A 24,529-nucleotide genomic window follows, 5' to 3' on the forward strand; every position below is an offset into this window, starting at 1 on the left:
CATCCTTTGAAACAAAAAATGGGTATAATCAAGGGCCAGCTCATAAGGGCATCAAGAATATGTAGCACTAACTTGATGTTTTTACAGGAGGTGGAGTTCCTAAAAGAGTTATTTCTAAGTAGAGGATACCCAGAACAATTATTTCAATCTATTAAAGATGAAATAATTTCGAAAAGAGTATTCCCCGCTATTAAGTACTAGGACTGAGATCAGTAAAAAGAAACCAGCTGTGATTACCAATTTTTCAAAAAATTTTGTGTACACTTTTTCTGAAGATTCCCTAATAATAGAAGGAACCATAAGGAACCTATGGCCAATGGTAACCATGCAGGAGGAAATTTCAGGGCTTGTTCCCACAAAGGTAGGATTTGTTAAAAAAGCAAACATTAACCTCAAAGGGTTATTTGAAAGAAATCTATCAACTAAATTAAAATTAAGAAGTAATGCGACCACTAAACAGAATGGAACATTTCCCTGTGGAAAATGTAATCAATGTCAATACATTTTAAAAGGGACCAAGGTGCACATTAAGGCAAGGCATACTACTTTACATGCAAAGGGACATTTTACATGCAATGCCACACGGGTAGTTTATATTTGTCTATGCCAGGCCTGTCCGGCATTTTATGTCGGAAAAACTGACAGGGTCTTCAGGCGTAGAATATACGAACACCAATATGACATCACTAAGGGTAAGGACACAAATGCCTTTTACAGACACTTCTCAACTTGTCCACAGATGAGCATTAAGTTCTTTGTGATTGATAATATACAGCAAGACCAAAGGGGGGGGGATTGGGAAACCCTACTAGCTATCAGGGAACTTACGTGGCAGTTGCAGTTAAATGCAACCAAACATCCTGGTTTAAATGAGGCTACAAGTTTGGCACCAGTTTTGAAAAAGAAAAGGAGCATATTATAATGCCCCACAACTTGGTCTCAAGTTTTTTATTCAAAGCAGTTTTTTATTGTTGGTTACATTTTTGCTTTCTATTTTTATTTTTATTTCTATTTTGGTAAGCATGTCATTTGTTCAAATAGTTCTTAAAGGTAGTTTTATTGTTTTTAATGTATTTATTACAAGTAAATGTGAAGGGTGAGCAGTTTTTGGTATGCAGGGGTGCATTTGGAAGCACACCATTGAGCTTACCCAAGCCTATCCAACATTTTATTAGTTCATAACATATTGGAACGCAATTGCAGTCAAGCTCATTCACAGTCATTTTATTTAATCAAAGTTACTGTGAGCATTTTTTAATTTATATTTTTAACAGCATTTGAAGGTGTAATAATATTTAGGATGAAAAATTTCAAAAATATATATATATTTTTTATTTTTATTTAATAGTTTCCAAAGAGCATTTAATATTAATTATATGTCTTGATTTACAATTAATTAGGTATTTTGCATAATTGGTGTGATGGAGCAATTTAATTGTAAGTATAAAAGCTTGTTGTTTTTTAATTTAGTTACACTTGAAAAAGCCTGGTATGACCAGGAGCGCTTGTGACTAAATCAGTTTTGTCTTAGTTTTTGAACTGTCTGCAGAGCCTTTATACGGAGTTTCAGAGTCTAACTGAATTTGAAGATTGGTTCAATCGGAACAGTACTCACATCAGCAGTATTGTGAGGTAGTTTGCAGTGTGCTTGTCACCGGACTTCTTTGATCCTTCTCCGGTGGTTTTCTAAGTAACGGTGGTTCTCTCTATAGTGTTTTTATTAATGTTACATGCAGTCAGATAAGGAGGGCTGCACATAGTCAGGATATACCTGTATATGATCCCACATGGCATCAGTACAGCACATTGTGTTTATATTAATGTTACATGCAGTCAGATAAGGAGGGCTGCACATACGATATACCTGTATATGATCCCTCATGGCATCAGTACAGCACATTGTGTTTATATTAATGTTACATGCAGTCAGATAAGGAGGGCTGCACATAGTCAGGATATACCTGCATATGATCCCCACATGGCATCAGTATTGCCAGCTCTTGACACACAACAACACATCATGACAGTGGGACATTATAACTGTCATCCAAAACATGAAGTGTGTGCTGCACATACTCAATATCGCAAAACAGAAATCCAAGGCATATGATACTGTTAGTGATGGACGATGGACAACATGTCGTCTGTTAGTCGCCCCAGTAAAACACGTGTTTATAGACTACCTCGTGCAGTACTACCTGCAGGTTAACTGCCACAATGCATGGATAGTTAATGTGTGTGGAAAGTGTAATGTGTTGATGTGTGTCATGTGTGTGGAAAGTGTAATGTGTTGATGTGTGTCATGTGTGTGGAAAGTGTAATGTGTTGATGTGTGTCATGCACACATTGAAACCAAAGTAAATGTCATATGACAGTGACACATAAGCATGAACGATACATGGTATATATGCACAAGAGTGCATATATAGTCCAGTCAATGAAATGGCAATCTCTTGGTAGCATAAGACAAGTGGAGCACACAGACAATACTTACGAACCAGAGGGACCAGAATGATGGGCCTCAGACTCCTGAATATCCTCATGAGCTATTGCCTGAATGAATCCCAAATAACGTGTACCATATCCTCAAAGAAGGACCCCATCATGTCCCTCATGTGTGTTCACAACATATCGGACATGACCTCCTGAATCTCCTCCCAGTAATCATCTCGATTCAGGTCATGTCAACATCTCCTCTACAGGGCAGGAATGATGGCTCAGCAGGGGCGAGTCCAGGTTCCTCAGCATCATCATCATCACTGTCATACTCGGAAGACTCTGGCAGCGGCCTCAGGTGCTCATCATTGTCTTTGAATCAGAGAACAACTATGGGTCCATGTTCTATAAAGATTAATTGCAAAACAGATCAGAAAAGAAAATCAAATGTTTGTCACTCAGAACAGTTCCGAGAATATCGCAGCACAGCGTGATTATGATGACAAGTTAATGACATGTCCATTACGGACAGAGTTACCTATTGTTTGTCACTCAGAACAGTTCCGAGAATATCGCAGCACAGCATGATTATGATGACAAGTTAATGACATGTCCATTACGGACAGAGTTACCTATTGTTTGGCACTCAGAACAGTTCCGAGAATATCACAGCACAGCATGACTATGATGACAAGTTAATGACATGTCCATTACGGACAGAGTTACCTATTGTTTGTCACTCAGAACAGTTCTGAGAATATCGCAGCACAGCATGATCATGATGACAAGTTAATGACATGTCCATTACGGACAGAGTTACCTATTGTTTGTCACTCAGAACAGTTCCGAGAATATCACAGCCTAGCATGACTATGATGACAAGTTAATGACATGTCCATTACGGACAGAATTACCTATTGTTTGTCACTCAGAACAGTTCCAAGAACATCACAGCACAGCATGACTATGATGACAATTTAATGACATGTCCATTACGGACAGAGTTATCTATGGCCCTCTGTGTCCTAGTCATAGAAAGAATGTCAGTATTGTTTTCTGAACAATTCTATATGCTTAGACACACCCACATGGGTCATTAGCTTTGTAGGTATGTAGGACTGCTCCAATCAAAGATTGTGCTGTATATGCATTCAGTGATTTATATGAAGAGCCACAAAGTGTCATTGTTAAAATGAGGAGAAAGTGATGTGACGATATTGTGGACAATAGGCAGGCCATACGACAAACATCTAAGACATACAGCATGATAATTGTCTGAATACACATCAATATGACAGTGCAACAGTAAAAACAATGTGATATGTTCGATCAACACAACTGGTAACATATGAAAAACTAATACATCTTTTACTATCAGTACTGTATGTGTACAACTCTATGCGTTATCTACAAAAACAATTAGCAATCATACCATGAAAAATCAAAACATTGTGAATATGCTTGCTAATACCGTACTGCTGCAATCAAATGTGTACCTGCTTAAATGTCAGTAAACCTAGGCTATAAGTGTGTTTCTACAAAAACACCCAAAGGGTTGGAGACAGGTGCAATACCAATGTTGATCTGTAGGGTGTGCTGAATATACACTGGTGCAATCAAATGGGAATCTGCTCAACTCTCAGTCAATCTAAGTCACTGATGGTGAACCTTTTGGGTTCGGTGTGTCAAAATTCGAAAAATGCCTAACTTGACTCTGCTGGCGTGTCACCCCCCCAAAAAACCCCCCAAAAATAAATAAAAATAAAACAGCATAGCTCTCAATATATCAGGGATAAATCTCAAAAGAATCAGGGGCAAATCTAGAAATAAGAGACATGGACGGTTTTAAACAACTAGTACTATTAATTTGAGACACTGACAGAAATAAATGAATGTGAATTAATAAACATTTTCTGAAATAAAATAAGTCTATAAATGTAATTATTGTCATTATTAAGTGTAAAAATGTTGTCAGTTCTAGAAGGGATTAAGAGGGACAGTTGAGAGGAATGTAAAACAGCACACGTTTAGAAGTGCAAACTACTTGCTTTTTTGCAGAATTGTAACCATGAAGAGAAAACAATGTCAGCACTGCCCTTTGCAGACTCTATCGAGACAGTATACCAAAATAGTCTTTGAGGTTAATAATTTCTTTACCTCTGTGGGAGTGTTGTTGACCTGGCTCCTGGCACAAAATAATTCAGTGTGCTTCACACGAGCAATAAATGCAAAAGCTGTTTCTTTGGTAACTTGGGTGTTGGTGAACACTGGTGTGTCACCCAAAATGTCGTGGCATGTCACCTTTGACATGCATGTCATAGGTTCACTATCACTAGAATCTCACAGGAGATAATTGGCTAGGCATAAAATGGCTCGCAAGGGCAGTTAGCCTAGTACTAACCTATCAACCTATCAACCTATCAACTATTCTAAGCTATAACAGTGTATTTAAAAAAACACCCAAGCAGTTGCAGGCAGATACAATACCACTGTTGACCTGCAGGATGTGCTGAATATGAACAGTTGTATTCAAGTGGCTATCTGCTCAAGTGGCATTAACCTATGCTATAACTGTGCTTCTACAAAAAACACCCAAAGAGGTGGAGACAAATGCAATACTGCTGTTAAACTGAAGAGCATGCCACATAGTCTGCAAACACTAGTGGGTACTTACGTATTATCGCAATCAGATTTTCGCATTAACACTGGTTGCTTCCCGTTGTGTAAACCAGTACCAAAAAGTTTTGAAAAGCACAGAAACCATATGTTTAGGCAGGTTTATGAGTTAAATAAATGAAAACATAATGTTTAATTGCAGGTGTCCTATGCCTATAATAAGCATGTTATTGTTATCAATTCCTTTCAAGTATCTTCGTTAGGTTTTGCAAAAGCTTATTTTTCTTCACTAGCTTCAATTCTAAAGCTTCCTTAAAAATACTGTTTGTACAACTACAGTAAATAAACAGTTTACCTAAAATTATTTGCATGTCTCCCGGTTTTTCTTTTAACCGTTAAATCGACACAGTACAGGGTACAGCTCAAAAATAATCATTGCGCTGGAAGAACAGCAACTCCTAGAATACATTTTCACGGCTCCGTCTTGCCCTCTTCCCACTCAGTACAGGTTACAGCTCAGAAATAATCCTTTCGATAGAACAGCAGCAAGTAAGAGAAAAGAAATGTCAGACAAAGTAATCCTTCCCACAATACAACAGCAGCTGATCCGTTTAAACTGTGCATGTGTGTAACATCTGACGCTAATTCCCTCAGTCATTTCAGGTCAACATACGTATTCACGCAGCCACTGTGATAGTCAAATTCAGTGCTTGATATCTGTAAAGCACGCTAACCACAAATCCTAAATTTTAAGCTTTAACGGTCTTCCTAACCCATCACGTATATATCAGAAGACTTTTTAACAGTTTAGCCAATACGATTACACATACAAGATGATATTTAAGTAAAACACGAGAAACTATAACACGTTGCAAATCTGGTTGCGATAATACGTAAGTGCCCACTAGTGCAAACCCTGATGCAGCATACTATACACAACAGATCAGTCACCAGAAAACCCAAACTTAGACTTGTATGAAAATCATCTGCCTCAAAAGATATTTGACAGATACACCAACCCAACTGTTATTTAGGTTGTGGATTACAGTTCAAAAGCTGTGTGATGAAACAATGCCTCAATGCTACATAAAAGATCAACATTTTAAGATTGTAATCACAGTTGCAAGCACAACTATCATTTGTTGATTTTGCTTACCTTACTGATGTGGGTATTTCTGCATTCTGATTAATACATGTTATTTTGAAAACTACAGGCCTGTAAACAGGGAAGCTGCATTTCAGTTCATAAAACAGGTAAAATAATCAATATACTTCTCTCCATCCACTAATCCTCAAGCCTGTGCATCCACTTGATGCACATGGCTCTGTTCTGGCTGCAGTCCTCCTCACCTGAAATAAAAAAAGAATGTATGAATAATGTAGTCCTCAAATAACACTGCTATACATTTCCCAGCACAGTTTATAGACATTTATTTCTGAAGAACATTAGATAATCACAATACACAGCTGACATTTTTACATTCAGATGTAAGCATCTTTGAACACAGATTGGAGGACATGAGATTCAAACATGCAAGCACAACCTAATCTAAACTCTAATCTTGAGAGCTACCTGCCTACCTAATACATCTTCAGTTAAAAGGCATATTTTGCATGCGGTGAAAAGACTTTATATTACAGCATCATCTGGATGAGGGCTGCTCTACTAATAATGAGGTATTCACAACCATGCTCAAAACATATATTAACATCAATAAGTGCAATATGCTTCTCTAAATAAGTGCTATGGGCATATTAAATCAAGATAACATTTTTAAATATATGTGCCCCTTTCTGGATTTCAACACACAGCACACAAAAATATAGACATGCTGGTCTGTTTCCTTATAATTTGAGCTAACAGCCAGCACGTGCTATTCCTAAACAAACAAGTACTGCTCTACAAACCCTGTTGTTAGAAAGTGTTACGGATTATGTCCATATTTGTAGGAATTTGAAGACGGATTCAGTGAGTCATAACCATGTACAACATAAACATTAATATGGTTCTTCCAAAAAATGCTGTAGGTGAATTTAACCAACAGGTACAGATGTATGTTCCCCCTAAGCGGACTGGAACTCACAGCACACCAGAATTTACACATGCTGGCCGGTTGCATTAAACAATTATTGCATATTTTATTGTAAAGAAATAACAGCTATCAACACGTAACTGAAAACATATGAGTAAGCAGTCAGACAGGCATTACTTTTAGATTAAATAAATGTGTCTGTGTAATTTCTTAGGAGGAACGATGTAATGAAGTTATATTCGTGTTTTTATTCCAAAATGTAATGGTGCCATCGGTGATACTGTGGGACTATAATGGAAAACTACAAAGTGCACAGTTATCCGTAGCCTAGATGCTACGGGCATCTGTGATGCACAAGGAGAGTGGCTATGTGGATGGTGTACGTGGTGCAGTCGATGCCTTGTCACCTCAAAGCAGGAGGTTTCACTGGTTCGATTCTCGGCTGGCATGCCCTCTGTGCGGAGTCTGCACGTCCTCTCTGCATTCTTGTGTGTTTCCTCTGGCTGCCCCGGTTTCTTCCCATATTATAAAGTCATGCATCTGGAGTGTTTCTCCCTGGGCCTCCACTGAAAATTGGCTTTGTTCCTAGTCGGACTTTCCCAGTAAACAAATGTTAAATAAATGTGAAATTATGTAGTTCGATGTTGTAAAACATGTGTACATCTACAAAGGACATAATTATGGATATTTCACACATTACTAAACAAATTAACAACATGGGAATCAAACCCACAGTTAATAGAACAGTATTTACCAAGTCCACTTAATTACCTCCATGAGTTAATTGTTACAGCGGCTACTAAGCAGTTATAAAAACATCTATCTGATATATATATGGGGCAGAGAAATATCTGTAAAATCTGTAGCAATGCTTAAGTATGTATAGAATACTGACAATTACTGTAGGGATCTGCAGTCTACCTCTGCATCTCAGCGACCATCCTTTGAGTTCCCTTGCATCCCTCCAATGCAGGTCATCATACTGGTGATGAACCTGCACTCCAGGACAACAGATCCCCATCCTCTGTCGATGTGATCTGGTTCCATACATTGATCATGGTGAAATTCCTGGGTCTGGCTCTCATCCTCTGCTCCAATCTGGTGTACATGGTCAATATCTGGGCCATCTCATCAACAGTCCAGTTGGGCACAGAAACACATCTCAGACTCCTCAAAGTAGCCATTATTATCCTAAAGCTGATGAAGTCTGAAAAATACAAACACTATAAATGCTTACTGAGGTACTAAGTTCACATTTGGCAAATGTCTGATCAGTAAATGTATCAAAATCAATATTTGAAAGTGACACTGATGTCTTGTTATCAGATCACTGGAAGATAACGGGCAAATGTCACACACTGTATCATTTATCAACACCTACTGGGTGTTCATGCAGTACACGTGGGTGTTTCGGCGCATGAAGCCAATTTACACAGATGTGCATGAAAGGGATTCCAAAAACTTGACTTTTGATGACCTTAATTAATCATGTACGCCACCAATGGTATTTAAAGGTGGGCGCACATTACGTTCACTTTGATTCTGTGATTCAGAGTGAGTGGTACATTGGCAATTGGTAGCATTTTTGTTTTGGTGATTAGTAAATCCTTAAACTTGGTCATTTACAAAGGTACCTGTTTAAATGAATTGTTACTCAAAATGTTATCTTTAACAGAAGTAGTTATAGGTTACTGGAGTAACGTTGTCTTGAACTTTATGCCTACAGGTGTTGTTATTTTAAATAATGGATTTCAGTCCAATATGCATTTGTATAGACAGACTCCCATTGTAAATGTTAACAGTACATAAAGTACATCAAGTTTGATTTATGGATCATCTGCAACTCTTACTGGTAATTCTTTGCACTCTGTGGTGTAACTATGAAAACCTACAGATTGGGACACTGTCTGTATCTAGTATGTAATGTTGATATTATGGATATTTTTTAATTCTTGTCTTCTAACAAAACTGTTACATGCATGTGCTGTTACTGTTAAGGATATGTCTTCAACGATGCTTCTTAACGAAGGTAGTATCACTATTAGCTCAATATACTAAGGATCCATACTTTCTGTGGCCTGGCTATGAATCCTGAGATTTGCTAACACCTTCCGTAAATTCTTCAAATTGTTACTTATTGTAGTATTTGAATGTAACATGCAAGTGGACTTCTGTGGCATGATGCTATATTCTTTGGACCTCTCTGCAACACACACACACACACACACACATATATATATATATATATATATATATATGTGTATATATTTTTATATTTAATATATATATATATATATATATATATATATATACATACACATATATATTATATTATAGATTTGATATATATATATATATATATATATATATATATATATATATATTATATATATTATATATATGAATAGATATCCGCGGTGGTACAGCGGTAGCATTGCTGCCTCACAGCAAGAGGTTCTTCTGTTCAATTCTCGGCTGGAGTGCCTTCTGTGTGGAGTCTGCATGTCCTCCCCGTGGTCGAATGGCCTCTGAAAGACATGCGTGAATGGGCGTGCCTTCGCTGAAGGTTGGGTGTCGGGCTGGCAACTCAGCACCATAAAAATTGACTGCCAATCATTAGTGGACTAGAGTTCCGCTGTGGCGACCCCTAAAAAGGCAAACAACATTTATACATTTATATATATATATATATATATATATATATATATATATATATATATATATATATATATATATATTTATATATATATATTTATATATATATATATATATATATATATATTTATATATATATATATATATAAGGGCGGCCACGATGGTGCAGCAGTTAGCGTTGCCGCCTCACAGCAAGGGGTTCTCTGGTTCGATCCTCGGCTGGGGTGCCTTCTGTGCGGAGTCTGCATGTCCTCCCTGTGATCATGTGGGTTTCCTCCGGGTGCTCCGGTTTCCTCCCACATCCCAAAGACATGCTGTAGGTGGATTGGACACACTAAATTGGCCCTAGGTGTGAGTGGGTGCACGTGTGCGCCTTCTGTGGAAGGTTGGGCGCCTGGCTGGCAACTCGACACCGTAAGACTCCACTGCCAATCATGACCGGACAGTGATCTGCTGTGGCAACCTCTAACCAGGAAAAGCCGAAAGAAGAAGATATATATATATATATATATATATATATATATATATATACATATATATATATATATATATATATATATATATATATATATATATATATATATATATATATTATATATATATATATATATATATATATATATATATATATATATATATACTTTTATATATATATATATATATACATATATAGTACATATATATATATATATATATATACATATATATATTATATATATATGTATATTATATATATATATGTATACATATAAAATATATATATATATATATATATATATATATATATATGTATATATATAAAACCTGCCTAAGTAAGAAGCTGAGATAACTCATAAAATCATCCAAAGCTAGTTATGAAAATAAAATTGCCAAAGATTCCAAAGACAACCACAAGGAATTCTATAACTATGCCAAGAATCTAAATGGCAGTGGTCAGACCTGCTCTGAGCTACAACAGAATGGCATTAAATATACTGATCCCAAGGATATTGCCAATATCCTGGCAGATCAATTCAGTGCCAACTTCACCCCCCTCTCACCCCGTAAACAGCCCATCTCAATACCAGAAGATTGCCAAATTCCGGTAATAACAGCCACACAGATAAAAAACACACTCTCCAAAGCTAAGAATACAGCATCCATGGGGCCAGATGACATCCCAGGCTGTGTACTACATGAACTACAAAATGAACTCGCACCTCACCTAAGTGTCATGTTTAATCATAGCCTCACTTCAGGCTTCGTGCTCACTGAGTGGTGCACAGCTACAGTTATCCCACTCCACAAGGGGGGATCCACCTAGGATCCCGGGAACTACTGCCCCATCAGTCTGAGTCTGATCTGCAATGCCATGGAACGTATTATCATGGAACTTATAAACAAAGACATTGGCAGCCTTCAAACACTGGACTCTACCCAGTTTGGGTTTGTGAAGGGACGATCTTGTCCCCTGAGCCTGACTGACTTCTTCGAATCAGTCTCCAGAGCCGTGGACATGGGTAAGGCAGTCCACACAGCCTATCTGGACCTTGCTAAGGCCTTTGACACCATCCCCCACTCTGGAATCATAGATAGACTTACTAAGCTGGGTATTAATCCCTATGTCACTCATTGGGTTGCCAACTGGCTTACAGACAGAACCCACACTGTAAAAGTCGATGACTCCAAATCCAGCTCCAGACACGTGACAAGTAGAGTACTTCAGGGTTCAGTCCTGGGACTGTGCTTGTTTGGCATCTACTTCTCTGAAGTACAGGCCAACACTAAGGGACTCTGGCTAACAAAGTTTGCAGATGACTGCAAACTTGGAGCCATTATTGAATCCCTAAATGATGTGGATACTCTACAAAAGGGCCTTACCAGAAACAGATGCTTGGTGCCTGAGCCATGGGCTCAAGCTCAATGCCAAGAAATGTATAGTTACCCTTTTGGGAAAAAACATGTACCCATAAATTACACATACGTGGCAGTACACTAAACACCAAAAGTGTGATAAGAGACTTAGGGACAGAGGTGGACAGTAGTCTCACCTTCGATAACCACATCGCCACAACAGTCAGGAAATCCTTCTATGTGGCACACCTCATCACTAAGGGCTTTTCATCCAGAAAAAAGGAGGTCATTGTCCCACTGTACTCATCCTTCATTAGACCCACTATAGAATACAATGCCCCATTTGGTATGTACCTCTCAAGACATCTGCAACAACTGGAAAGGCCACAGTAATACCTCACTAAAAGAATCACAGGCCTAAAGCAGATGCCCTACGCTGACCGCCTTAAAAACTCCAGCTATACTCTGTCGCATATCATCTACAAAGAGGGGATCTCTGCTTAACATAAAAAGCCATGTCAAACCCAGAGCTGTTGGACATGCTACACTTAAAGAAATCCCAATCCCTCAGAGCCACAAGCTCCAGGGATCTAAACCTTGTCATCACAATAAACAAAACATGCTGGAGGGATAGGTTCCTGACCCAGAGACTCCCCAGACTCTGGAATAGACCGCCCATACATGTCAAGCAGAGTGCCTCTTTCGCCATCTTCAAAAGGAACCTTGACGATTGGATGGGAGAAAGGAAATTCACCCCGGGGATCACGTCAGTTGCCCTGCTAGACAGGGGTCCAGGGAAGTAAACAATGTGGGAAGAAATAGCCAGGGAATTGTTATGGCTAGGCTTGTATAGGCCCTAGGGCTGATAGCCTAGTAAAAACCTATGAACCTGTATATAATTGTCAGGGGTTCTCATCCTACTCACGAACTGTAAATAAATTACAAGTTATGTTGATGTTACCAATATTATGTATGAAGTTATTGTTTCTTGTACTATGTCACATTAGTATTTATTACATGCGGTGTTATCCAGACATTTTCACTGCACAGGAATGTCTACTGTTTATGTTGACATATGCTATTCACAGAATTAAATGCATAAAGGGGATCAGACATGAATATTATCATGTGCGTATCACTGACTTTCAGATGGCTACCTGTTCTAGGGGGTGACAACTTCTCCCCCATGAAAATGACATCATAACTGATGCTCTCTGGCAACTTAGAAGGAGACTCCTAGGCTGTTCAGGTGATACTGTTTGCAGAAATTAAATCTGGATGGATCTCACCAATATGATCAGTGCTGTTGTAGGCAATCATCAATCCCATGAGGCTTGTAGATGACACTACTCAGACATAATCCTTCCTGCAGGCAACAGACTGACAACTGGTTTAGTTGCAGTCTTGCTCTGAACCTAGCTGGCTGCCCTCTAGGGCCCACAGCCACAGCCTCATTTACGGCTTGTATCACTGCAGCCTGTTGCACTATATTAACAGCAGATTACATTTTTATATAGTTTTTTGATGTTTTTCTACAGATTTCACTGTAATTCATAGTATTCACTTGAATTCCTTGGGGACCGTAAACCATGCATCGAGGATTTCAGAAATGGAGTTGGCATGGCTGTCCCATTTAAGTTGCATTGTTTGCACATCATGTGTTTTAGAATCAGACTGGCGTGCACAGAATCCCTAATTATCCTACTCTGAATACTTTCCTTGGAAGAGATATTTGGGTTTACAATGTAAGAGAGCATTGCAGATGGCTCTATAGCCAATGCCATTAAGAGCATACATGAAAGATCTGGCCAAAACATTCTGGAATACAATACATAAGCTACTACAGCCAGGTAAGCTGTCCATACTTAATCCCTCCCCTAATTCATCTGCCTTAGACACTGCTATTCTTCTTAATTCCTTCTTCATTAACTCCATTCAGAAATTAACTAAAATATACAACTACTTTCCCCACCACTTCCCCCTTTCTGTCCACTGACAGAACCTCCTTCTCACTCAAGACCGTCCACACTTTTTACGTTAGATCACTTCTCAGTAAACTCAAACTAGGTTCCCCCTCTGCTGATAACTTACCTCCTCTTTTTCTTAAAGTAACTGCAAAATCCATTGCATATCCCATCTCCATACTAATACTGAGATTTATCCAAGAAACCATAGTTCCAGATACATGAAAGAAATTTTATTAAATACCCTTACAGAAAGGAGGTAAAGCTATTGACCCTTCAAATTTCAGACCCATAGCCATGCCCTCTCCTCTATCAAAGATTTTTTGAAAAGTGCATTTACAAACAGCTCCTTAATCATCTTCTACAAGAAAAACTCATAACTCCTACCCAACATGGCTTTCGCCCTAACCACAGTACTTCCACAGCACTAATATCCTTCACACAGATTATCTTTAGACTTTGGGACAACAATAAACTAATCTCCTGTCTATTCCTTGACCTCGCTAAGGTCTTTAACACCATTTGTCACAACCTACTTCTGTCTAAATTATCCTACCTTCATCTCTTCAACTCTGCCCTTTCCTGGTTCACTAGCTACCTCTTTAACAGATTTCAGTCTGTAAATTGGGTGTCTGCATTCTCCCCCTTCCTTCCTTCCAGTCCAAACCGGGGTTCCCCAAGGCTCCATCCTTGGACCCCTACTATTTAACATTTTCACTAACAGCCTCTATACTTCCTGTCCTCACCCCTCTCTAACAGAATATGCTGATGACTCAACAATAATTTCCTCTTCTGACAATCTCTCCCAGCTCCTCACTGTTACCCAATAATCTCTTTACTCAGTTGTAAAATGGCTAACATCCAACTAAGTCCTACTTAACCCTAAGAAAACAAAACTCCTCCTCTTATAGGTTCATACTAGGCTATCTGCCCAAGGGCATTTATAAGCCTAGCCCATAGTTATGTGGCTTTCGCCACCCCTTTAGTTTGAAGAAAACTATGCCTATTATTTTGCTGTGCCTCTGTCAAGCAGTGACACTGACGTAATCCCTGGGGTATATCTGCGATCTCCCATCCATTGGTCAAGATTCCTCTTGAACAAGGCCAGTGAGGTGCTCTGCCTCACATGTACCGGGATTTTGTTCCACAGCATAGGGAGTCTCTGGGTGATGAATCTGTCCCTCCAGCACGTTCTATTAATAACCGTGTCAAGGTTTAAGTCTCCTGCCCTTGTGGTTCTGAGGGATCTAGATTTTTGAGGTGAAGCATATTCATCAAATCTGGGTTTGACATGGCCTTATATGTCAGGCACAGGTCACCTCTGAGCAAGCGGTATGCGACTGAATAGAGCTGGAGTTCTTTCAGTCTGGCAGCATAAGACATATTTTTGAGACCCTTTATCCTTTTGGTGAGGAACTTTTGGGGCCTTTCCAGCTGCTGCAGGTGTCGGGACAGATACATTCGAATGGGGCATTGTACTCAATCATAGGTCTATTGAGTGATGAGTACAGGGGACGATGACCTCCCTAGATCTAGATGTGAATCCCTTCATGATCAGGTGGGCAATGTAGAAGGTTTTCCTAACTACTTTGGCAACATGAGTGTCAAACGAAAGGTTACTGTCAACCTGGGTCCCCAGATCTCTGATGACTTCTTCTGTGCTCAGTGGATTGCCACCTATATGGTAGCTAGGGGTAACCTTGTTTTTCCCGAAGGGTATGACTATGCATTTCTTGGCGTTTAACTTTAGGCCATGGCTCTGGCACCAGTTATCCGTTTCTGTGAGGCCCTTCTGAAGGATATCTGTGTCAGATGTGTTTTCGACTATGGCGCCCAGTTTGCAGTCATCTGCAAACTTTGTCAGCCATAACCCTCCTGTGTTTGCTTGTACTTCAGAAAAGTAGATGCCGAACAAGAGTGGTCCCAGGACTGAGCCCTGTGGGACACCACTTGTGACAGGCTTTGAGTCTGACATGGCGCCAGCAACTCTGACCCTGTGGGTTCTGTCACTTAGCCAGTTTGCAACCCTTTTGCAACCCTTTTGCATTTTTCGATCTTTTGAGCTTTTTGACTACTGTTTGTGCCTATATTACTGTTTTATTACTTTATTTTCCTGTTTTTGTGTGCTTAAATTGTTGATTGCACTTGTTGGCTAAAGTTTTGCTTAAAAGTAACAAACAGGCTAATACACTCAAGTGTACCAGCCTTTGATAGCAATTTAGTCGAATACCCGAAATCTCTCCAACACCTCAAATCTACCTTCAGTGTCCCCTCCCTCAACAACACGACTATTAAGGTAGAGCCCCACACCAAAGTATTGGGTGCATAACTGATTAACAGATGAAATTTGATACTACCCTCCCTACTATATGCTGCCCCAGTCCTTACTAACCTCCAAGCTAATCTTTTAACTAAACTTGAACTCACATATAATAAAATAGCCAGATTTGCAGCAAATCACCCTACCACACACATCACTGCCTATTTCTAAAAAACCTACAGTGGCCAGAATTCCACCAACAACTCCTTCTGCCTTAGCCACACCTCACCCACTCCATTCTAAACCAACCCAACTCCTGTCCTGCTCTCTCTACCCTCATACCTCTCTATAGTCCAAATTGTACTCTCCGTAGTTCTAACAAACTCCTCCTGGAAACTTATATGCCCCAAAAAAAAACATTGGCAAACTTCTGTACAGTCACTCTGTTGACAATGCTTGAACTAAACTGCCCCTAAATGTAAGAACGATCACTAGCACTAACTTTTCAAAACCACTTTAAAAGCCCCCCTATTAAATGTGTGACCTGCCCTGCCATGACCCCACTTTATCTACCTCTCCACACTGTTACTATCTAACCCCTCCCTTAATCCCGCTCTCTCTTCCCTTATATCTAATTTTATTTAAATCTTGTGCTTTGATCTACGACCTATAAAATTAGTAAATTCTACAGACTCTCAGCCCCAAAGTGATGCTTTATCCCAAACTTACTTCATACCATATATCTATATGTAACCATTCAAACAATTCTACTGGGAATCTGCATGGAATTACCTGTGTGTGATTGCTATACAACTTAGCCTCTTTTGTCATAGAATTATTTGTAAATATGTAAATATCAAAGTAATTGTATTGAGTGTATGTACAGGAAATATTTGTATATGATTATCCTAATACTAAATTTCTTATGTTATTTTATATCATGTGTGTATCTTTTGGAGCATTCCTCCTCGGGTCTCCACTGAAAAAGGGCATCTGTCCAGTTGGACTAACCCAGTCAACAAATATCAGATAAATAGTAAATAAATAAACAACACTGACTGTGAATCATTTTATGAGCAAATAATCTTTTTAATAATGCGTATTCAACTTGCTTTGTTTGGAAAATTTATTTATTAACCAGGTAAGCCCACTGGACACAGGTTTACCCTTTCTCGGTCAGCCTGGGAGCACTGTCTGGTAATGTGACTTGCTTAAAGTCACCCAATCAGTAAATGGAGGCTGAGTTAATCCATCCCTGGACTGCAGAAAGCCACACATTAACAGCTCATAGCCTTAATCTTCTGTGCTGAGAAATGATACAGCATTGAGTAGCTGGTGGCAGGTCTGCTGAAAATCTTGTGGCTCTGTTACATTATTCAGCTTATTGTGTGCAATCTTTGGGAGACTACACATTATAAGAGACCTGCAAGACCTTAGGGATTAGTACATAACTTTATATGGTCCTGAAATGTAACGTTATGATCAACGTGTATTCCCAGATATTTCTTCTGAAGTGCTACCTCATTAAATCCAGTTAAAATGGATGTGGCTTGAGTCACATTAGATCCAATTAAAATGGATGTGGCTTGAGTCACATTAGATCCAGTTAAAATGCATGTGGCCTGAGTCACATTAGGTCCAATTAAAATGGATGTGGCTTGAGTCACATTAGGTCAGTTTAAAATGGATGCGGCTTGAGTCACATTAGATCCAGTTAAAATGGATGTGGCTTGAGTCACATTAGGTCCAATTAAAATGGATGTAGCTTGAGTCACATTAGGTCAGTTTAAAATGGATGTGGCATGAGTCACATTAGATCCAGTTAAAATGCATGTGGTCTGAGTTACATTAGGTCCGTTTAAAATGGATGTGGCTTGAGTCACATTAGATCCAGTTAAAATGGATGTGGCTTGAGTCACTTAGTATCTTATTGCTATTATCTTCATTTGCCTCACCATTATATATAATCTGCATTTCCTTTACGAATGACCTTCTAGGATTTCAACAGAAGTCAACAGAGATTTCGCTGAACTGTAAGGTTTGAGTTAGTATGTTCATACTGTTTGCATTGCCCATCAGGATGGAATCATCGGCAAAGTGATCCACTCTTCTGGATGTGCTTTACCTAAAACTTTCATTAGTTGTTTCAAAAGAGAAAAAATACTCAAGTCAGCCATGTTTTTAATACAATTTCCTTATTACAGCAGGGCTCTATCTCCTCATAACATTACCTTATGACAGTTAAAATCAGCTTATCTGGTACAGGTTAAGGGTCTGAGTCCTAGCTGATCCAGGCACAACTAATAAGTGGAATGATGGGGAAGCCAGATGGATCAGTTAGGAGTTGGTGGTCAATATCAGGTCACTTATACTGGTGGAAAGGAGATTAGTTCTCAATCTTTTACTACAAGAATTAGGAACACGGCAAAATATACTTAAAGAAGAGATAACACACATTAGGGATGCTTTAAAATACTGGTATTATTAACTTAAAAGTTGATAGAACAAGAGAATGTGAATGAACATGTATTTTCTGAAGTTAAAAGTCTGTAACTGTAATGATTATTTGTACTTAATCAGGATTATTAGTATTAGTACTCTTGTAAAAAATATAAAATAAAATACTTTTCTCAAAATAAATAAATAAATAAATGAATACATAAATCAGGAACCAAAACCAGCGTGAATCCGTCCAGCCAAAACAGTAAGCCTAATAAACTTATACTAATGTTTCAGGACAGAGGCAACCCCCAAGATTTTCTTTTTAAAATAGGGAAGGAAGTTTTGGATGGATGGGGTACATGTATAAACCACTTTTAGGAGATGAATTAGCATTTGCAGTAGTAACAACATAAAGGGCTACTAAGTCTTTTACAAACTCGATGATTGTTCACTTTGGGGGAAAGGCAGAGATATTAAAGAGATTGTGTTGAAAAACTGGGTGCTGCTGTTCAGTGGTAGTTCGGAATTCATTTTTTGGGAGGAAAACCCACCTTTATTTATAAAACTGATCACAACTTAAAATATTTGGTTGAACAACTCAAAATAATTAATAATACCACCTGTATAGGGACCATACATTGCGGGACTTGTAAATAGTGTAGGTTTATCCTGCAAGATAGTTCGATCATGATAGACAATCCACCGCAATGTATAATTCTGAAGGTAGGAAACTACAACAGCAGTGGATTAGTATACATAGCATTTGCCAGGGATGCAGTTTTTTCTACATTGGGAAAACCAAAAAACAGCCACGTAAAAGAATATATGAACAAGTTTATGCCCTTCAAAACAAAAATATTAACATGTTATATAAGCATACACATACTTGCAACGTATGCACTATGTTTCTGTTTGGTATAGTGGACATTATTCAAAAAGACACACAGGATGGTCACTGGGAGAATGAAACTTAGAGAAGGGAACTCATCTGGCAGCTTAGATTGAAAGCCACAATACTTCCTGGTATTAATGAAAATGTTTCATTTGCACCCATTTTAAAAACAAAAGCTGCAGAATTATAAAATATGAAATGTTTTTTCTGTATTTTTATTTCTTTCAGTGTTAGCCTGTTTTATTTGCAAATTCTGCTTACATAGGCTTAGTTTTTAGCTCTATTAACTGATGTTTATTTTAGCTGTTCTTGTAAGTGTATTTTTCTAAGATGTTTTATAGCTTTAAGGAGCATGTTTTAATCGAATGGTGTGACACATGGTTTTAATTGCTTTGTATAAAACAATCTTTTTTTATTTGTTTCATGTGATTCTGATGAAGTCCCATGTTGGTAGGGACAAAAGCACTTGGACCATTTGTTTTATGTTTTAACAAACCTCTTTTTGTCATTTGTGGTTACAAAACTTTTTTCTTTACTGTACCTTAGCATGTGTTTACCCACTATGTGTGTCTCTGGCTTTCTTAAATACATAAATCAGTTTTAGGATGAATAGAGCAAAATTTTGAGGCAAAAATTAGGGACAGATGAGAGGATAGAAGGGAGGCAGCCTGATCCATTGCACTACTTACATCCAGCAGAAGGATGGCTTGTCACAACAGGAAGCATGAACGACTGTGGACCCATACATCCACTAAGCAGAGAGAGAGAGCTCATACTGTAGGAGGGAATATGCACATGTATAGAGGTGTCCATGTGCCAGTTGCTTGTGTTTTGGGACATAGCGTTAAAGGCTGGACATTAATGTAGCATGTTAGAACTTGCCAGTGCATTTGCATACCTCTTAAAATGCAAGAGCAGTTATCTGTATAAGGTTCTGATTTGTTTTTGGTTAACTTCATTTATGAGCAGCTGACATACCTCTCAAATGTCCAGGTTTTCACAGAGTGTTTAGATTTTTGCCTCATATTTTTTGATCTGTTCATCATAAAACTTGTTTATTTCTGGATTTTTGTGGCACATCAGTGAGGATTGAATTCACTACAAAATGACTGGCATCTGAGTTTCAGCCTTCATATCCTTCAGAAAAATGCAAAATACTTCATAAAATTTTGTTTTGTTTATTTATTGCTAACATATTATAATGTATTTTCTTTTCAATAAAAATATTTGAAAAAATGCAAAATAATACAATACCTTTTATTTTATCAACTTTCTAAGTTTATGAAGGCGATATTTAAACATTTTCCCTATTTTGAGACTTCATATGGCCATTACCCCATTTGGGTGATGCAGTGGTGCAGCAGTTAGCATTGTTGCCTCACAGCAAAAGTTTATCCGGCTCGATTATTGATTGGGGTGCCTTCTGTGCTGAGTGGTTAGAAAAACATTTTATATAGCCCACCTAATCATGAAGGGATTCACATCTAGATCAGGGGAGGTCATCGTGCCTCTTTACTCATCCCTCATCAGGCCCATAATTGAGTACAATGCCCCTTTTGGGGTGTACCTTACCAGACACCTGCAGCAACTGGAAAGACCCCAAAAGTACCTCACCAAGAGGATCAAAGGGCTCAAACAGATGCCATATGCTGCCCGGTTAAAGAAACTCCAGCTCTACTCAGTGGCATATCACCTGCTCAGAGGCGATCTGTGCCTGACGTATAAAGCCATGTCCAACCCGGAATTAATGGACATGCTGCACCTCAGAAAATCCAAATCCCATCGAGCTACGCGCTTGAGAGACTTGAACCTCAGCACTGAAATAAATAGGACATGCTGGAGGGACAGATTCATAACCCAGAAGCTCCCTTCACTCTCGAATAAAATCCCAGTCCAGGATAGGCAGAGTCCCTCATTGTCTCTCTTCAAGAGGAATCTTGATGAGTGGATGGGAGATTGTAGGTTTACCCCGGGTATCACTTCTGTGTCACTGTTAGACAGAGGCACAGTATATGAACCTCGAAAAAGGGCATAGCAAAATTCATTTAAAATGGGTGGCGAAAGTCAAACACACTCTGGCTAGGCTTATAAATGCCCTAGGGCAGATAGCCTAGTATGAACCTATGAGTCTGTAGCTCCTTCCTTTGTTCATGTGGGATTCCTCTGTGTGCTTTGGTTTCCTCCCACATTTCAAAGACATGCATCTGGAGCATCTCTCCCTGGGCTTCTGCCGAAAATATGTTCTGTCCCAGTCGGACTTTCCTCGTAAATAAATGTTAAATCAATCAATCAATCATTTTTGCATTGTCCAGATTTTTTGTTAAAAGAGTTTGAGAGCCTAATGTTTTAGATCTACTCTTTACAAATGTATGTTTTTCGGGTTAATCATCATGCCTCTCAATGTATTAGTGCAAGAAATCTGATCAAAGCCTAAAATAATGAGGGGAAGCCCCAAAATAAGTAAAATTTTTAACAAACTCTCTTATAAACTTAGAAAGATGCTTGCATACCATGGGGTGTCTGTATGCATTTCCCGAAGAATATGAGGTCTGAAACTCAAATGTATGTCATTGATTAATGATGTCAATCCTCAGTGATTTGCAAGAAAACCACAATTTTTATTTGTAATACACCAGAAACGCAAGACACAAATCTGTTCATTCTGTGAAAATCTGTACAGTTGAGAGGTATTTAATCATCACGGATTGCAGTGAGCATCACCTGTCATGCCTTTCAGAAAATGCATGCTCATGTGAAAACTTAATATTCTGGCAACAGAGTTAACATAAGAACATTTCCTATCAGTCTCTGATACTGGACCTTGTCCCCGAGTCTAGAGCTACAGTAATGTTGTGGTAACAATGGGGTCGACGGTTTTGTCTGACAATCTCTCACCCAAACAAGAACAAATTTGTCAGTGTGGATTTGGGAGGGAAACTGTCAGGCAGCAGGAAGAAACGGAATACAAAAAAAATCATTTCATCTTAATACGTTTTGTAAGATGACAGCAGCATTACCATTCATAACATAAAAACAATCAACGTGTTCGACCGTTAAAATAAAATGCTAATAATAAACAGGTTTACAGCACCTTGAAATTTTTCTTGAGTAAGACTGGAAACTACTCCCCCCCCCCAGTTACCCAACTGTAAGCATAACGTCACCCTTAGACTACGTAACTGCAGTTTGTGTTATTATTGGGCATGGTGTCTTGTTTCCTAGGAATGCTGGGAGTTGCAGTCCCTCTCGCTCGCATTGTCTGCGGAAGTTAAAGGCAGTCTGTGTTTAGGAAGACTACAAGTCCCTACGAGGAAGCTGTGGCGCAGTGACGTCGTAGGAATATGAAGAGGAGGGGGAGAGTATACAGTCACAAGTACTGCTTGCTAGATAGTGCTTGATAGGGCACTAAGTCATTGAACCGGGTTGAGTTTTGACACTCAAAGGTTCCTGTTTTGGGTTTCCTTGTATATTGACTGGATAATGTCGGGTTTGGAGAAGCAGTTGCATCTTAACCGGTTGCCTTCCAGACCTCCACTGCCTGGAGGACCACAATCCGGTTCAAAAATGAGGATGGGGTTAGGCATTTACATCTACTTTCTAACTCATTTTTACCCATGCTGAGTGTGCTAGCACCATATTTATTTTATTTTAGCTAATCAGCTCCATTTCTTTTGTAATTTTTTATGTGCCAACCTGTGTTTTTTTGGGCTTTGTATTATTTGACATGCTTAACTGACTTTGTTGGGGGTCAAACTGTGGCAGATTTGTAATATTGCAGGTTCTTTGCTTATGTTGAACCCTTGTTAAAGATGTTAGAACTGGTATTGTACTGATTTAGGATGCGGTGACTTGTTTTATTTTTAATAGTTGCGTTGTACATAAAAGTACATTATATGTTTACAAGTATATACGCTAATTGGTAATCGGGTTGGTCATTACTGACGTGCATCTGCTCACACACTACTAATACGGGTGTTGGAAAGTTATTAATTGCATCAGTCCGTTCAGACTGTGAAATCACGGGAATATTTTGTGGATAACTAATGATTCAGCAGTGATGTTGCCATCTTGTCTAGATTTAGCTAATATAGACACGCCAGTTGCTCAGCAAAAGTTTTTTTAATGATTACAACATATTTTTATCTCTTTGCCATTCTGTAATACTGTATTTAAGTTGGTTAGGGATTATATTCTAGACGATATAGTATTGTTATGGTTTGGGGCATCAATAGTAAATTGTTACTGTGGGGTCTTTGCTCCAAATTTGCTGTTATACATTTGCTTTTTGAAGAACCTTGCAATAACTCATTTGTATAATTTTCATTACCTCCTTTCCCAAAGATTTTGAGAAATGCACCATCTCTAAATATAGTTGTGTGACTATTAAAGTGATGTGCTGTTACTTAGGGCTGCTGGGGAGTTATCCATCCCAGTCTGTCAACTGCATTTCCTGTTTTCCTTTAGAACTGTCCTTAAAGTATGTATGTGTGAGCCTTAGTTTTCAGGGGGTCATTACTGTCTTACAGGCATTATTAATGAAAAGTGGTTGCAAAGATGCTTGAATAATATACATTTTTTAAATTGCATTGGCTATTTTGGGGGATGGGTATGATTTATGTCGAGTCTAAGCCCCAGTTGCAGTGTTATAGAAATAACTGCTAAGAGTTTTTCTTAAAAGTTAGTCAAGACTGTTTACCATAAAGTGTGATAACAAGAATGTGTGTTTTTGAAGTGGTTTTTAAAACCTGTAACTCTGTATTACAGAATTATGATTAGGTCAGTAATTTTAAAAAGTCTGTATAAGTTATTAGTGAAAGCACACAAAACAAAGTCAAAAACTGCCTAACTTTGAACCAGCTACTGTGTGAGCTGACTGAAAGCTTTGTATGTGCATGCGTGCACAAACGTACACACATAGTATCCTACAAAATATTTAGACCACATTCATGCAATTTATCATTTTAGATTATTATAGCACATTTATAAGAATTCTGTAGTGGGTATTGTATGCAGTACGGATAATGGATAGTAGTTGGTAATGTTAATGTATGTTGTTTTTCATCCAAGCAAAAGATTAGGCACAGGGATTATATACAGACAGTTGTGCATGCACGTGAGACATAAAACTCAGGGTTTATAAAAGTAGAAGTTTTGAGACTTTTCTGATATTTGACTTAAGGGCACTTGGTAGTACATGAACTGGACTACTTTGTTACTAGATTTTTTTTTTTTTTTAACTGGAAGCACAATTTTTTTAGGATAAAGTTTAGGATCATAGAAGATTATTAGGCTATTGACCTGGAGGTCATTTTAAGCCTAGACATTTCATCCCAGTGTCATACCATAGAAATGCTAGTCCATACCCAAGATTGCATTTAGTGATGACTGCCTATGCCCA

The 24,529-nt window shown here is 38.5% G+C and overlaps 1 protein-coding gene across 1 annotated transcript in view; it reads left to right on the forward strand.

Moving 5' to 3' along the window:
- The first annotated feature begins 22,458 nt into the window (after positions 1-22,458).
- Positions 22,459-24,529, forward strand: part of PPME1 (protein phosphatase methylesterase 1) — a 973,601-nt gene continuing 971,530 nt past the window's right edge. Inside the window, exon 1 of the mRNA XM_044073394.1 lies at positions 22,459-22,706. Within this exon, the coding sequence (XP_043929329.1) occupies positions 22,612-22,706 (95 nt within the window). The 5' untranslated portion in view covers positions 22,459-22,611. The remainder of the gene's footprint in view (positions 22,707-24,529) is intronic.

This window comes from Protopterus annectens, chromosome 5.part1 (genome assembly GCF_019279795.1).
Source record: "Protopterus annectens isolate FY-2018-M chromosome 5.part1, PAN1.0, whole genome shotgun sequence".
NCBI lineage: Eukaryota > Metazoa > Chordata > Ceratodontiformes > Protopteridae > Protopterus > Protopterus annectens.